This window comes from Capsicum annuum, chromosome 11 (assembly GCF_002878395.1).
Source record: "Capsicum annuum cultivar UCD-10X-F1 chromosome 11, UCD10Xv1.1, whole genome shotgun sequence".
In the NCBI taxonomy this organism is placed as follows: domain Eukaryota; kingdom Viridiplantae; phylum Streptophyta; class Magnoliopsida; order Solanales; family Solanaceae; genus Capsicum; species Capsicum annuum.
Genome location: NC_061121.1, coordinates 193,046,904 through 193,061,258, shown reverse-complemented (window position 1 = coordinate 193,061,258; position 14,355 = coordinate 193,046,904). Strand labels below are relative to the sequence as shown.

The 14,355-nt window shown below is 28.2% G+C and overlaps 1 protein-coding gene across 1 annotated transcript; it reads left to right on the top strand.

The window, feature by feature from the left end:
* The first annotated feature begins 7,253 nt into the window (after positions 1 to 7,253).
* LOC124888543 (cyclin-dependent protein kinase inhibitor SMR13-like) lies at positions 7,254 to 8,266 on the top strand. Its single transcript, XM_047399174.1, has one exon. The coding sequence runs from the start codon at positions 7,513 to 7,515 to the stop codon at positions 7,966 to 7,968; it is 456 nt and encodes a 151-aa protein (XP_047255130.1). The 5' UTR covers positions 7,254 to 7,512; the 3' UTR covers positions 7,969 to 8,266.
* The last annotated feature ends 6,089 nt before the right edge of the window (positions 8,267 to 14,355 follow it).

Below are 14,355 nucleotides of genomic sequence, written 5' to 3'. Positions count from 1 at the left end.
GAATTAGTTGATGGTTTGAATCACCCAGAAAATATATTTGAAAAAGTTAATATTGCGGAAGAAGAGGCTGAGTTAGTAGGAGATGAGGAAACATTCGAAGAGGGTGAATGGTTTAGTGGAGAGTCTTCAGAAGATGAAGATTAGTTGTGTAGGTTGTATTTACTATGTGTTGATGTTGATATGCTTTGTATTATATATTTACCTTTGTGCTTCTTGTTTAAGATTGATATGTAATATACTGTTTTACTTTGCTGTTTCTACTTTTCCACGATTTTTATAGTAATAACAATATTTTTGTCTATATATCATGTTATTGGAGCGATTTGAAATGTGAATTAGTAACATGAAATTATATACTTGGAATCTTTTCGTATACATTCATTTTGTAGGAACTAACTACTTGTTAACTTAACATAATTTAGATGTCAGACAGAGATGATAAAGGTAAGGAAAAAGTTGATACTACAAAATAAAAAAAGAATAGACAACCTCTGCCTTACAGACGGTCGACAGGTATTCATATATCTGAGGGTTGGTTTGCTAATGCGCCAGTATGACCCTCACATTCTAGGTTGTCAGAGGATTTGATACCTGCTCTTATGGATAGGGGGCCACTACATGGGTCTGCACCGGCTCATTCTGCTCCTATGATCGTGCCACCACCAGCACAGTACTATCATACAGCCGCTGGCCCCTCCAGACATGTACCATCATCGATACCCTCCTGCAGCAGTCACGCAGCTTCACACAGTGATTCTGCGGGATCTATTGGGTTGTCGGATCTTCGGCTTGGAGGCACTCCATCTGGTGCTTCAAATCCGTCCACACCAGTGCATCCACCACCGCTTATTACGCAGTCAGGAGACAAAGATGATTCTGGGAGGATTTATCTTGTTCCAGTTAGGAAAGAGTAATATTTCTAAATATAATAACGTTACTTATTTTTTCATTACTATATTATTATGCTCTATGAAATTAATGTTTGATCTTCTATTGTAGGTTTAGACCGGATGTTGGAGCTGGAAAAAAGGCGCGAGCATGCATTACTCGCCACTTCAACGGCTACTGGACCAGCTGGTAAAAGGTTCCACAACTTAACAGGGATAGAATATTTGAAGAATTTAAGGTAAGAATTTAACTTATCGACTACTTATTAACATTTTGTTATAACAAAAAATTGAATATTATATTTTTGTTGTAGAAATTTTACTGGTGGGATGATGCAAATACATTTCGTATAAAGAAGAACTTTTTCATAAGATGTAGAGACAGATTTAACAATCTCTTGGAATATGTCCGAAAGAAATCGATAAGACTTAAGTGGATTCCTGAATCCACATGGCAACTGTATCTTCTCTATTGGAATAGCGAAGAATATAAATTGTTGAGTGAAAAAGGAAAGAAAGCCCGGGTATCATCCAAGGGTGGCTCCCTACATACTGCAGGTGCCAGAAGTACTCTTACTATGATGGAAATAATGGTATGTAACTTTTACAGTTTTAATTGTTTGTTTTTATATATTTAAATTTTTTATTATTTGAACATTGATAATTTTTTCATATGCAGGAAAAAAAAAATACCACATTATGAGTTATACGAGGAGACTCATGTGATAAAAAAAGAACCCGACTGATGAAGATGTCTGGGTTGAAGCTCGTGCAAAATTTGTCCATGTAAGTAACAAATTCTGAATTTATAAATTTTTTTCTTAAAGTTGATATTATTCAATTATAATCATTTTAAAATTTTTTGACTCTTAGTATTAACTTTCTTTGAATATAGGACGAATATATGTGACTTCTTGATACGTATCGTAGTAGTCTGCCTCCTGAAAGTCAGGGTGACCCGACACCCCAACATGTAGAGGAGGAGTTGTGGGAAAAATTTGTGGGTCCTGTAAATAGAGGTCATTTGGTTGGATACCACAAAAATATTTTTGGTGATAATGTTAGGTGTTCGTCCGACCCTTCTTACTCTAGCTCTTCATTTGATAGAGAAACGATTGAAATCCTACAAAATACGGTTTCTCAACTCACTCAAGAGCTTGCTGAACAGAGAGAGAGTCAGAAGAAGACGGAGAAGGCAACAACATCACAATTCAAGAAGCTGCAGCAGCAGGTGAGCTGTTTCATTCAGATTGCGGGGAATATTCCTTCGTGTCCTGGTGATGCAGTTCGGACTGCAAAGGGTCTGGGACCCTGGATGATTTCAGCACGGATGATGATATGGAAGACGGTGACGAATTAGATGATGCTGACTCTTAGGTTTTTAATTTTTATATGTGTTGTACTTTGAAACTATTGTTGTAGTATTTTCATATTTTGTTGGACATTTTGTATGTCCTGTACACTTTTGAAAATATTTTTGTATTGTTGTTGTTGTATATGCTGTATTTGGGTTTAGAATTTTATTTTTTACAAAAACACCCAGAAAAATCGATCACAAGCGGTTGATTTTTCAAATATTTTTTTGCAGAAAACCTACCACTTGTGTTAGGTTTTTTAATAAATTAATAAATTAATTTAATAAAAAACCTTCCACAAGTGGTCGGATTTTTAATAAATTAATTAATTAATTTAATAAAAAAACCTTCACATGTGGTAGTTTTTTTTCTCTAAAATTATTTTTTCTAACTTTAATAAAATAAGAATAAATTTTAAATAAATAAATATATATATATATATATATATATATATATATATATATATATATATTTAAAAAAAAACGACGAAAAAACTACCACAACTTTACCGACCACAGATTTTGATCGCTTTTGTGATCGATTTTTTAGAAAACCTTCCATAATTGGAAGATTTTTGTGGTCGATTTTAGCCTTTTTTTTTTTTTTTTTTTAGAGTAGTGAAGCAGAAAAAACAAAGATAATAGAGGAAACTTAAGAACAAAGCTAAAGAAATTATTGCTTGAAGATAGAGATGAGCGAAATTGGATGCCTTTACAATGGCGGAGGAGGTGCCTATTAATAGGGTACGAATATTGCTATCCAATGCATGGGAGAATGCCACTTTAAACCTGCAGTACAATAGCTAATGGACGATGATCACTTGCCGCTGAGCCATTTGAGTGTGCCATCCCAGTATTGCATATCTGACGAGATTCAGCCGAGGGTTGTCTATGCCGTTGAGAACCCTGACTCACTGTCTTTGTGTCTTTCCTTTCGTGTGTCGTCACCATCGTTGGTATTCTCTAGCCATTCCTTTCCTTTCCCGAGCAGACATTCCTTCATTTCAATTTCGTCCCCGGGAAAACGCCTATATTGGGGCCTGTTTCAATTCTACCAGATCGAGTCGGCCCAATCTTTATTAACACTATCTGACCTCATATAAATAATAGTTAAATTTGGACATTCTAATTTTAATATACATATCTTAATATTCAGATGTGCATTCTAATTTAAACATTCTAGCCTTAATATACACATGTTATTATTCAGATTCTAATTTAAACATTCTAGCCTTAATATACACATGTTATTATTCAGATTCTTATGTCTTAGTTTTAATAAAAATAAAAGGAACGAAAATAACCTACTTTTAAATTTTTTTCACGGAGATTTTACTCCTATTTTTGTTATTGTTTTTACACAAGCCGTTCTCAACCTTGGATGCCATTTGACAATTCATTTTAGGTAAAAAATTGATATATTTAGAATTCTCTGATAGCATAAAGACAATGAAACCTAAACATCTGCATGCAGGTTGTGATTGTGTCCGGTGGAAAAAATAAAAACATGAGACATAGAATGGTATCAATTTAATTAAACTTAGTATTCCAAAATTCAAAGAATTCAGTGAAGTGCACGTGTGCCTACATTAACATTACAAAGTAAACCTAAGATTAGCCTGACATTAAGGGGTATCCTAAGTTCAACGTGTCCTTTCTAAAAGAGTAAATTAATTTAAATAGTGGCTGACTAAATGAACTTTAAAATTAATTACAAGTACTAGATTTTAAATTGAAAATATGCCCCCAACAATATATATACACAATATAGTTTCAAGGTAAAAATGTCAAAAAAAAATTTCAATAGACTCTAAATTGAAATATACCATTTTTTTTCAAACCCTAATTAAACATTGAAGAGGATTTTAAATGAAATTCACGAACCAGAAATCACTTGTTAATATAAATTAATAAATTTAACGAATAAGTACCTCAGATAAGAATCTTATACTATTATTAGGAGGAGAGAAAATATTTAACTATTTATTAAGTAACTCTCTGCCTTAATCATCAATTTTCATACTCTTTTATTTAAGATTATGTTCTAGATGAGCTAAAATATGGCATGTCCTTTCAAATATAAATTAATGTAATTAGTGGCTGACTAAGTAGATTTTAAATTGAACAAATTCCTCCAAATTTCACCGACAAAGATAGTTACTGCCACTTTGGCTATTTGTATGATATTTTTTTTCTTTATATAAAAATATTTTGTCATTTTGTGTTTAATTAATTTCTATTATATTATTATAATCTATATGGATATGAACGAATTGCCAGCAATTGTCCTACAGAAAATTGGACACACTTGTCAGTGACCTTATCAATATCATAGGGACTTAGTTCTATGGATATGAACAAAAAACCTTTTTTAAATGTCTTGTAAAGTTTAATATATATGTCAAAATACAATGATTCATTTTCAGAACAGTAATGCTTAATTAGACTTAGTTATTGAATTCCAAATATATTTGAAAATATTTCAAATATTGGGTGGGGCAATTGTCCAATATATCTCAAAATCCCCTTCTAGTTTTCCTTTACTATTTTGGTTTCATGGTGGATAAAACTGATTATTATTTTCAAGAACATGCGAAAAGCTTAAATTTTAGCTAATAGATGAAGTAGGGTTCCCTAAAATAAGTTAAATAAGGTCATGTAGTGTTAAAGAGGTAATCTTCCACAGTTTTCGATTCAAATTTTAAAAATATTTTTTCTTGTAGAGAGCAACGAAGTGGTTTCCTTGGTCGTACTTGATGTTAATTTGGATTACTCAGACCCCAATATGAATATCAAATATCTGTGGAAGAAAAAGGCAAACCTCCAAGAATATTTATGTGACAGCCAACTTATGTATCCTTTCTCTTTTTAGTGTAATAACTATAACACATTGTTAGATTAAACGATTTTTTGCACTATCCAATTCTAAAAAATAGTTATATATAAATGATTGCTCATCATAAATTGATTTAGTAATTACTAAATATATATATTCTTTTTTACCTAGAAATCAGACTAGTGAGAAATGTAAAAGAATTTGGTCATGGGATCACTGGCTACTTCTATATGCACTGTTTTAGACAAGCAATATTGAGACTAACAAAAAGAAGAAATAAAATGAAATTCAATTTGACACAGTGATCATAGTTTTGAGCTAAATCAATGACCTTTTGATTAAAGTATGTAAACTTAACCGTTTGACTCATCATTAGCAGGATTAATCATAACCAAATATGTGTCTCATTAACGTTATCTTCTTGTTAATATTCCATCCATTCCGTATTAGTTGTCAACATTATTAAAAATGTCCGTCCCACTTTTATACATAATTTCATTTTCTTCAATAATTTAAAAAAAAAATAAAAAATGTCCATCCTAAAATATTTGTCAATTTACAAAATCAACGTAAAATTAATTAATATTTTTTTCCATTTTTTCTTAAAACTATTATTTTGAAAGTAAACAATATTTATTATATTGAAAATAGCTAAGAGTAAATTTTTTATTTTCCCAGTTTTCTGTTAAATCTAATTACTTTGAAAGCAAATAATATTTATTACATTGAAAAAAGTTAAGAGTAAACTAGTAAAAAATATTTTTTATTTATGATTTTTTAAAAGGCATGGAATGGTAAACTGTGATAACTAATTTGAGATGAAGGGAATATTTTTCTATTTATTTGAATAATCCTGAGTCAAATACATTGAACATGAACTTGACAAAAACAATAGACTAATACTTTTTGTTTTGCACAATAATTTTCTTTTTTTGCATAATAATTGATTATTAACTTAGATAGGAGACTAAATTTGAATACTAAGTTCTTTTTTCCTATTATTTTAAGCTTGGGATTCTTAGATAAAGGGAAAGAAAAAGTCTCTCTAATTTGAAATTTGCTTAATTTAAGGTTTCATAAACCATTAACTACCACCATGGGCAATGGGCAGGCTGGCCGAATCTCACCTTAATTTGAAAGTTAACATTATGTGCTCGTAGGAATTTAACTTGATTAAAAAAAAGAAGACGACATTTGTGAGTGAAACTTATTAATTCATTTGAAATATTTTGTCAAATAAATTTTTTAGTATTTTATTAATATATTTAAATATTGGAGTTCAAATTTCTGCAAATACTGATGGCCAAACCAGTATTCACGAATAATGAAATACTAATTATGTAGAGTCAGTCAGTCAAATGAGTGGCTTCTCAGGTGTGAGGTTTGTTATGTTTCGTGAAATAATTTTTTCATCTTTGATGGATTAAAATTATTTGAACAAATTTTATTTTATTTTTGTAAAAGTTTTGTTTTTTTGCAATGAAAAAATTGACTTTCCTGGTGATATTAGTATATAATTTTGATTACTTATCAAACGCCAAAAAATAAGGAAGAAAATTATTTATTTTTGACGAAAAACATTTTCGTCTCATACCAAACACACCTTTAATTTAATAATCACTCACCACCTTGGGCAACGGGCAGGCAGCCCGAATCTTTCCATAATCAATGTATAAAGCCCTAATCAAAATCACATGTAAATAAATTTAATTCCTTTTTCTCCTACCCATCTATCTCTCGTCTTCAAAATCTTCTCATTAGGGTTTTCGTTTTTCTTTCTTCAAAGCTCATTGCAACTCCATATCAACAATAGCATTCCTTTCTTATTTCTTTTGAAAAAAAAAAAACTCTTTCGAATAAAATATTAATATAGGTACTTGCTAGACATAAATTTGTTCTCATCAACACACAAGTAGTGCAAGTTTCCTTTTTGTTGTTCTTTCCTTTTCTTGAGTACTTGGTGTTCTTACAAAAGATAATTTCCTTCCAAATAGGTATCCCACTAGTCTTTTCTTTACTTTTTCAGTCAAAAATTTTAAGGGCCTCTTTATAAAGTAGTCTTCCCAAGCTTTCTAGAAATATATACTCCTATTGCAAGCTTAGTGGTGGTAGTTGTGTTCTAGCTAAAGCACTATATTACTTAGTACAACTTCTCTTTGTCCAAACTCTAGTGTACAAGTTATTCATTTCAAATTAAAATTCTATCCTTCATATTTAGCCATGAGCAATCTACGTTGTAATCTTGTAAATTTCTCTTCTCCAACATAATATCTTACTTAGTTCCCCCTTCATCTTTTTTTGCATCTATTCGAACTTATCCTACGTTTGTAATCTCGTATATTTTGCTTCTCCGGCATCTTGTTGAGTTCCTCAAAATTCCAAGATTATCATTTCTTCATATAAATTTAGGTTATTTTGATCAATGCCCTCTACTAATGGGTCCTTCTAGTACTAGAAGAGCAAGAACAAGAAGTACAAGAAATTCAAGAACCACAACAACAACTCTACAAAAGAAGCAACGAGAGAAGAAGAAGCAATCATTGATGAAGATGAAGAAAAATATTCAAGAAAGGAAATCATCATCTATTATTAATTCTCCTTGCAAATCTCCATGTAAAGAAGCAAATTCATTGAAGAGATCATCATCAAATGATGAAATGGAATTAATGGAGAATAATAATAATATTTGTTCAACTCCAAAAGCTGAGAGATTTAGAATCCCAGAAATCAAGACATGCCCCCCAGCACCAAAAAAGAGAAGAATAATTTCATCAACATCACCAAGTAGTTCATCATCACGTCATTCATTGAGAAGAAATCCAGTTACTTTTTTTGCTCCACCAGATATAGACCTCTTCTTCTTCTTGGCACTTGGTGATATCCCAGTTTGAAATAAAGTTTGAGTAATCATACTTATATGGAAAAAGAGATATCAACTTTATGTTGATTTTTTTTTTTTGGATTGTTTTATTTTTATTTTCTATTTTTGGTTTTCATGGTCTAGAAGTTTTTATTATTTGAGTGACTCTATAGCTAGCTATTGGACTCTGCGCGTAGTGGAAACTTTAGTACATCAAATTATTTTTTTTTCCTGTAGCTAGCTAGCACCTAGGTTCTGATTGTCAGTTTTTTTTTCCTGGTAATGTAAGATATGCTAGTTAATAGTCAAATATAGTTATGGTTTTACTACCTTGTTAATTTCTTTGTTCTTGAATGTATTGCTGACTTTTTTGGTTGGTGGTAATTATCAGTTTGGTACTGATTTGTTCCTTTTGTAATGTAAGACATGTTAATTAATTATTTAGTCAAATATATAAAGTTATGATTTTACACCTTTATTAATTTGTTAATTTCTTTGTTCTTGAATGAATTGCTGACTTATTTTTTGGGGGGATGGGCGGGGAAGGGGGTGTTTCTAAAAAGTGGAATTAGAAATTTAGAATTTACTGTAATGGATTTAGTTCTTACTTGAAGCTTAGGATTCTCCACTTTTTGTTGTAAAGTCAACCAAGAACACAAAGGGCTTAGATATACCCTTGTAATTTTTATTTTTTCTAAAAAGGAATTAAAATGTCATTCAACTATATGAAATGGTCTAAAAATGTCCTCCATCTATCTATTGGTTCTAAAATGTCCTTCCTGTCTACCTAGTAAAAAAAAAAGGAAAATAACCCCCACCCCATGCCAGTTCACCCTCCCCACCCATAGCCCATCTTCTTCATCTTCTCCGATCACCACTACCATCAACACCGTTGCCGCCAGTGACGCCGCCACTGAGGAGGATGGTCCAATCTCCATTTCACCAAATACTTCAACATCCCCAAATTCTCAAAACATCTCAATTCACAACACTTTCTTCTACCATCAGCATTGTCTCCGGAGATGAGGACCACCTTTCATTTCACAAATTACTACATCACCCCCTACATTTTCACAAATACAAGTACATTTCTCTTTAAATTACTCTTCATATACGGAAGAGGCAACATTTTAATTCTACATCATCACCAAAAAAATATTTTCCCTAATGACAATCATTATTAAGCTCTTCATCGCTCTTCTTCTCCTTGCACTTCTCAACAAAGGTACTTTTGGTCCCAAATCCCCCATTAACATCATTATTTCTCTCCTTCTAACCCCACCCATGCCACGAAAATGCCCGATATGGGGTGGAAATTAATTCACTTGAAAGTTGTTAAAGGGAGTAAATAATTGCCCGATTAGTTTAGGGTCTAAAGTAAGTTTTGGCGACAAGTTTGAGGGTGTTTCGATGTATTATCTCTTTTATATACTATATCAAAGTTTTATGTTTTTCATTTTTTTTGTCTGCTTTCACGTTGCCTCCATAAAAATATATGGTATCTTTATATCATAAAAATTCATGATATATTTATATATTATACAAATTATATTTATATCATAAAAATACATGATATATTTATACCATACAAATTATATCTATACCATTATAAATTCTATTTATACCATAAACATATATTGTATATTTTAGATATAAAAAGTTTATACCATGTAATACTGAAAATATATATTTGTATTTAATAAATAATTTTTTAACAAGAAAAGTACTTCCGACATAATGAGATATACCATGAATATTTATCTCATAAATTATATCAAAAATATAATAATAATTTGACTATGACGTAAATTATATTTACACAACAAAAATACATGGTATATCTGTACTTCCAACATAATGATTTTTATTTCACAAATATTTATCCATAAAAAATTATGGTTATCCATTATATTAGAATTAAAAATATACGATAATGAAATAACGCTAGATGATTAACATACATGAAAACGAAACGAAACATATACAAGCAAATAATGGAGTACTTAGTTTATTTTAAAATATTTGAATTTTGAATATAAGAGAGAGATTTGAAAGCAGGGATTATCTTTTTCACTTTTAATTTGAATATTGAAAATATATCCCTTAAATTAAGGTGAATTGATAATTAGTTATAGCATTAAATTAGAAATTATAATTATCTTTTCTGATTTTTATAAATGGCTATATATATATAAAAAAAGTTATTTTTATAATATTGAAAAAATATTATTCTTTGTGTAATTAAATTTTAAGGATGATTTTTTCATGTAATTTGCCTAAATAAAAGGATAAAATATGTCCAATAGGTAGACGAAAAGGGCATTTTAGGCTCAATAGGTAGGTGAGAAGGGCATTTTAAGCCCAATAGGTAGATGACAGGGGCATTTTAGGCTCAATAGATAGAAGGAGGACATTTTTGCACCATTTTACATAATTGAAGGGCATTTTAGGTCCTTTTCCATTTTTTTTATGTGAATAGTTGTTGATTTATAAAATGTTGAAAGATGTTACATTTTATAAAATGCAGTGATTGTACAAAACTTCTTTAGTTAAATGGTTAATATATCCTCAATAAGTTAAATCCATATGATAAAACTCTCCCGTCACAATTTGTTTATGTTATTTTCTAGTTGTTTAAAATAACATCTTTTTTCTCCATTTTTATTAATTTATTAATTTTAATTTTTCACATGATATGTTTAATATCATAAGATTAAAAAATATTTTAATACGTTTTATAAATTTTTAGTTTAAGATTATAATATTAAAAAAATCTTTACTTTTTAAATTCGTATCAAGTTAAATTTAGAGCAAGAAATTAAAATGGAGAAAGAAGTTTATTGTTTCTTACATTTACATTCCACTAAAATTGACTTTTCAAGTGTAAATTTTAGCTTCTAGCCTCAGCCTCTAGGGGAAAAGAAAGAAAAATGAGAGAGGGAGAGGGAGAGGGACATGGGGTGGGGGTGGGGGTGGGGGTGGGGGTGGGGGTTTGGGCTTATTAGGACAGGCGAATGAAAAGGAGATAATTTCAGAAATAGTAACTATAGAGTTTTAATTATAATTTTTATAATAATAATTTTATAATTATAAAAAATAACAAATCGTATTTTGTCTTTAAGTAAATTGTTGTTATACAAATATATATACAATAAGATTTACTGTCTTTGTTTTACTCAAATTAGTTGAGTTAAATAAGGAATAATTATCCCATCTAATTAAATTTTCATAAATTATTCATATTTAAATTAGTAGATTTCTTTTCCAAATCAAACTCAAATATGAAGATTATTATTTCTATGATCTTCAAAATTTTAAAATATCATTCTCTTATATCTCTAATTGTTTTTTCTTGTTAGATTTTTCATAATTTTAATCCTTTTTTTTTTAATTTTAATTTATTTTTCTTTTTCATTTTTTTCTTTTCACTTTATTTTCTCTCTTCTTCTTTTTCCTTTTTCGTTTTTTATTTATTTTTTTCTCTTTTCGTTTTTTTTTCTTTTTCTCATTTTTTTTTCATTTTCTTAATCTTCTTTTTAAAAAAAATTTCGCTTTTATTTTTACACTTTTATTTCTAGTTTCTATTTCTCTTTCTTTCTTTTTTTTTTTCCTTTTTTGAATTTTTATTTTTCGTTTTTGTTTTTTTTCTATTTTTTTATTTTTTCTTTATTTTTACTCTTCTATCTCTATCTTTTATTTTTTAAAGGCAAATATCTACATCATATATACATATTCAAAAAATATATAAAATAAATAGACATACAGATCTACATATGTATTTACGGTAAAAACATGCATATATATTTGCATATGTATTTATAGAAATACATATCTGACTCACATGTATATATAAATATATATGATACAAAATCTATAACAAAAATGACAATTATATACATATACATATAGGTAATAAAAAAATACATGATACATGTCTTAAGCAGTAAAAGAAAATAAATAAGTACATATGTTACCCTCTAAAATGACATAGTATGTACAGTTCAGAGACAAATCCAACACCGTATAAAATACATATAGCTCTGTATATGTATTTACAGAATACATACCTGATCTATATGTATATTCTTATTTTATATGAGTCACCTTTGTATTTCGCAAATACGTATGAAGATATATAGTATAGTTATATTTGTTACTGTTTAATATGAATATGATAAGTATTACACAAATAAATATGTATGTTTTGTACTGTAAATACATATCCAGATCTGTATGGCTATATATTTTGTATATTTCTTGAATATGTGTATCTAATTACATATTTGTCTTTTCAAAATAAAAGTTACCGACAAAAGAGTAAAAAAGGGGAAAAAATAAAAAATCTAAAAAGAAAAAAGAGAAGTGAAAAAGAAAAAAAAGGAAGAAAGAGAAATAGGAGTGTAAAAAAAAAGAAAAAAAAGAAACAAAATAAAATGTAAAAAAGAAGAAGAAAACTAAAATAGAAAAAGAAAAAAAAGATATGAGAAAGGAAAAAAAATGAAAAAGGAGAAAAAAAGAAAAATAAAAGAGAGAAAATAAAGTGGAAAGAAAAAAATAAAAAATAAAAAAATCAAAATAAAATGATAAAAAAATAAGATGAAAAAGAACTAACAAGAAAAAAAAGGTAGAGATATAATAGAGTGAAAGATAGTAGTGATGTTTTACTTTAAAATCTTGAAGATCATAGAGATAATTATATTCAAATAAGACAAAGAAAAAAAAAGAAAGGAAAAAAAAAAAGAAGAGAAATAAAAGATAGAAAATAAAGTGAAAATAAAAAAAATAAAAAAAAAAAGGGGGGGGGGGGGGGGGTAAAAGATATGACTATATTTGGGGGAGGTGAAAATAGGAAAATGTAAAGTAGTGAAAGTAAAATATGCACTTGCCTAGTTAATGAGTAAAAATAATGTTACTTTTATTATAAACTGTAATTTTATAAAAGTGTTGCTATTTATTGTAATTATAGTATTAAGTATGCTACTTTTTGTAATTTTTAATATGGGGGAGGCTCACCCAACAATTGTGTGAGGCTCCTCTTAGCTTTTGACAAGTGTTTTTGTGGGACCCTTTATCAGCAAATGTTTCTCTACTTACATTTCCCTCAATTTCTTGGTTATACTTTACATTTTCTTCTTTTCTCACTTGTATTTTTAACTCTTTTTTAGGAGGTTTTTAGTCATAAAAAGTATAAATATTTTTTTAAAAAATATATATATATATATATATATATATATATTTTAAAAGTAGCAAATAATATTTAAAAATTAAAGTTGTGTTTGATCATAAATATAAATCGAAGTTATTTTAAAATTTTTAGCAATAACTTGCAGAAATATTTTTTCTATTTGTTTTTTGAAGTGAGAAATACAAAAATAACTTATAGTAAAATATTTTGAAGTGAGGAATACAAGCGTAAAATTTTTTTACTGTAAATTTATTTTTTACAAAAATAACTTACAGTAAAATTTTTTGTAAGTAAAAATTTTGAAGTAAAATTTTTACAGTAAATGAGGAATACAAGCTTAAATTTTTTTACACTATGAAACGGATTTTTTTTACTTATTTTTTTTAAAGTAAGAAATAAGTTACAGTAAAAACTTTTTGAAAATTTTACAAACAAGCGTGAACACTTTCAAAAAGAATTCTTACTTACTGTTAAGAATTCTTACAGAACGAATTTTTTACAGTATGAAACAATTTTTGTACAGTATTAAAAAGTAAAAATTTTATAAGAACGCTTATTTGATAATCGTTCTTATTTAAAAAAAAATTACGCTTATTTAAAAATTACCTTTGCAATTAATTCAAAGGTATGATGAACAACTAATATAAAATGGATGAAGTAAGATTATTAAATTAATTTTATTTTAGATCTCCTAAACTTCTAACCCACAACATTTATGGCTTCTTTTATCTCTCTGTTTGATTTATGTGATGAAATATTAAAAAATTAGTAAAAGTGTAGAGAGTTAAATAAGAATGATTATCAAATAAGCGTTCTTATTTAAAAAAATTTACAGTAAAAATAAGCGTTCTTATTTAAAAAAATTTATAGTAAAATTTTTTAAATAAGAACTTATAGATAACTTATTAACAAAGAACGCTTTTATAGTAAAAATTTTACAGTATGAAACTTATTTTTTACTGTAACTTACTGTAAAAAGAGCAATACACTTCCTCTTTTTGAAAGTGTTCACGCTTGTTTATAAAATTTTCAAAAAGTTTTTAAGGATAAATTAGTAAACCTACCTTCTTATTTAAAATTTCTTAATATCATGTAAAAAAAGACTAACAATATGAAACAGATAGAATATCAATTTTAAAAAGTTATCTATTAATTTTTGCTTGTAGCTAAGCAATAGAAGAAATAAAAAATTAAAAAAAGTTTAAATTAATTAATGAACGGTAGATGTCAATT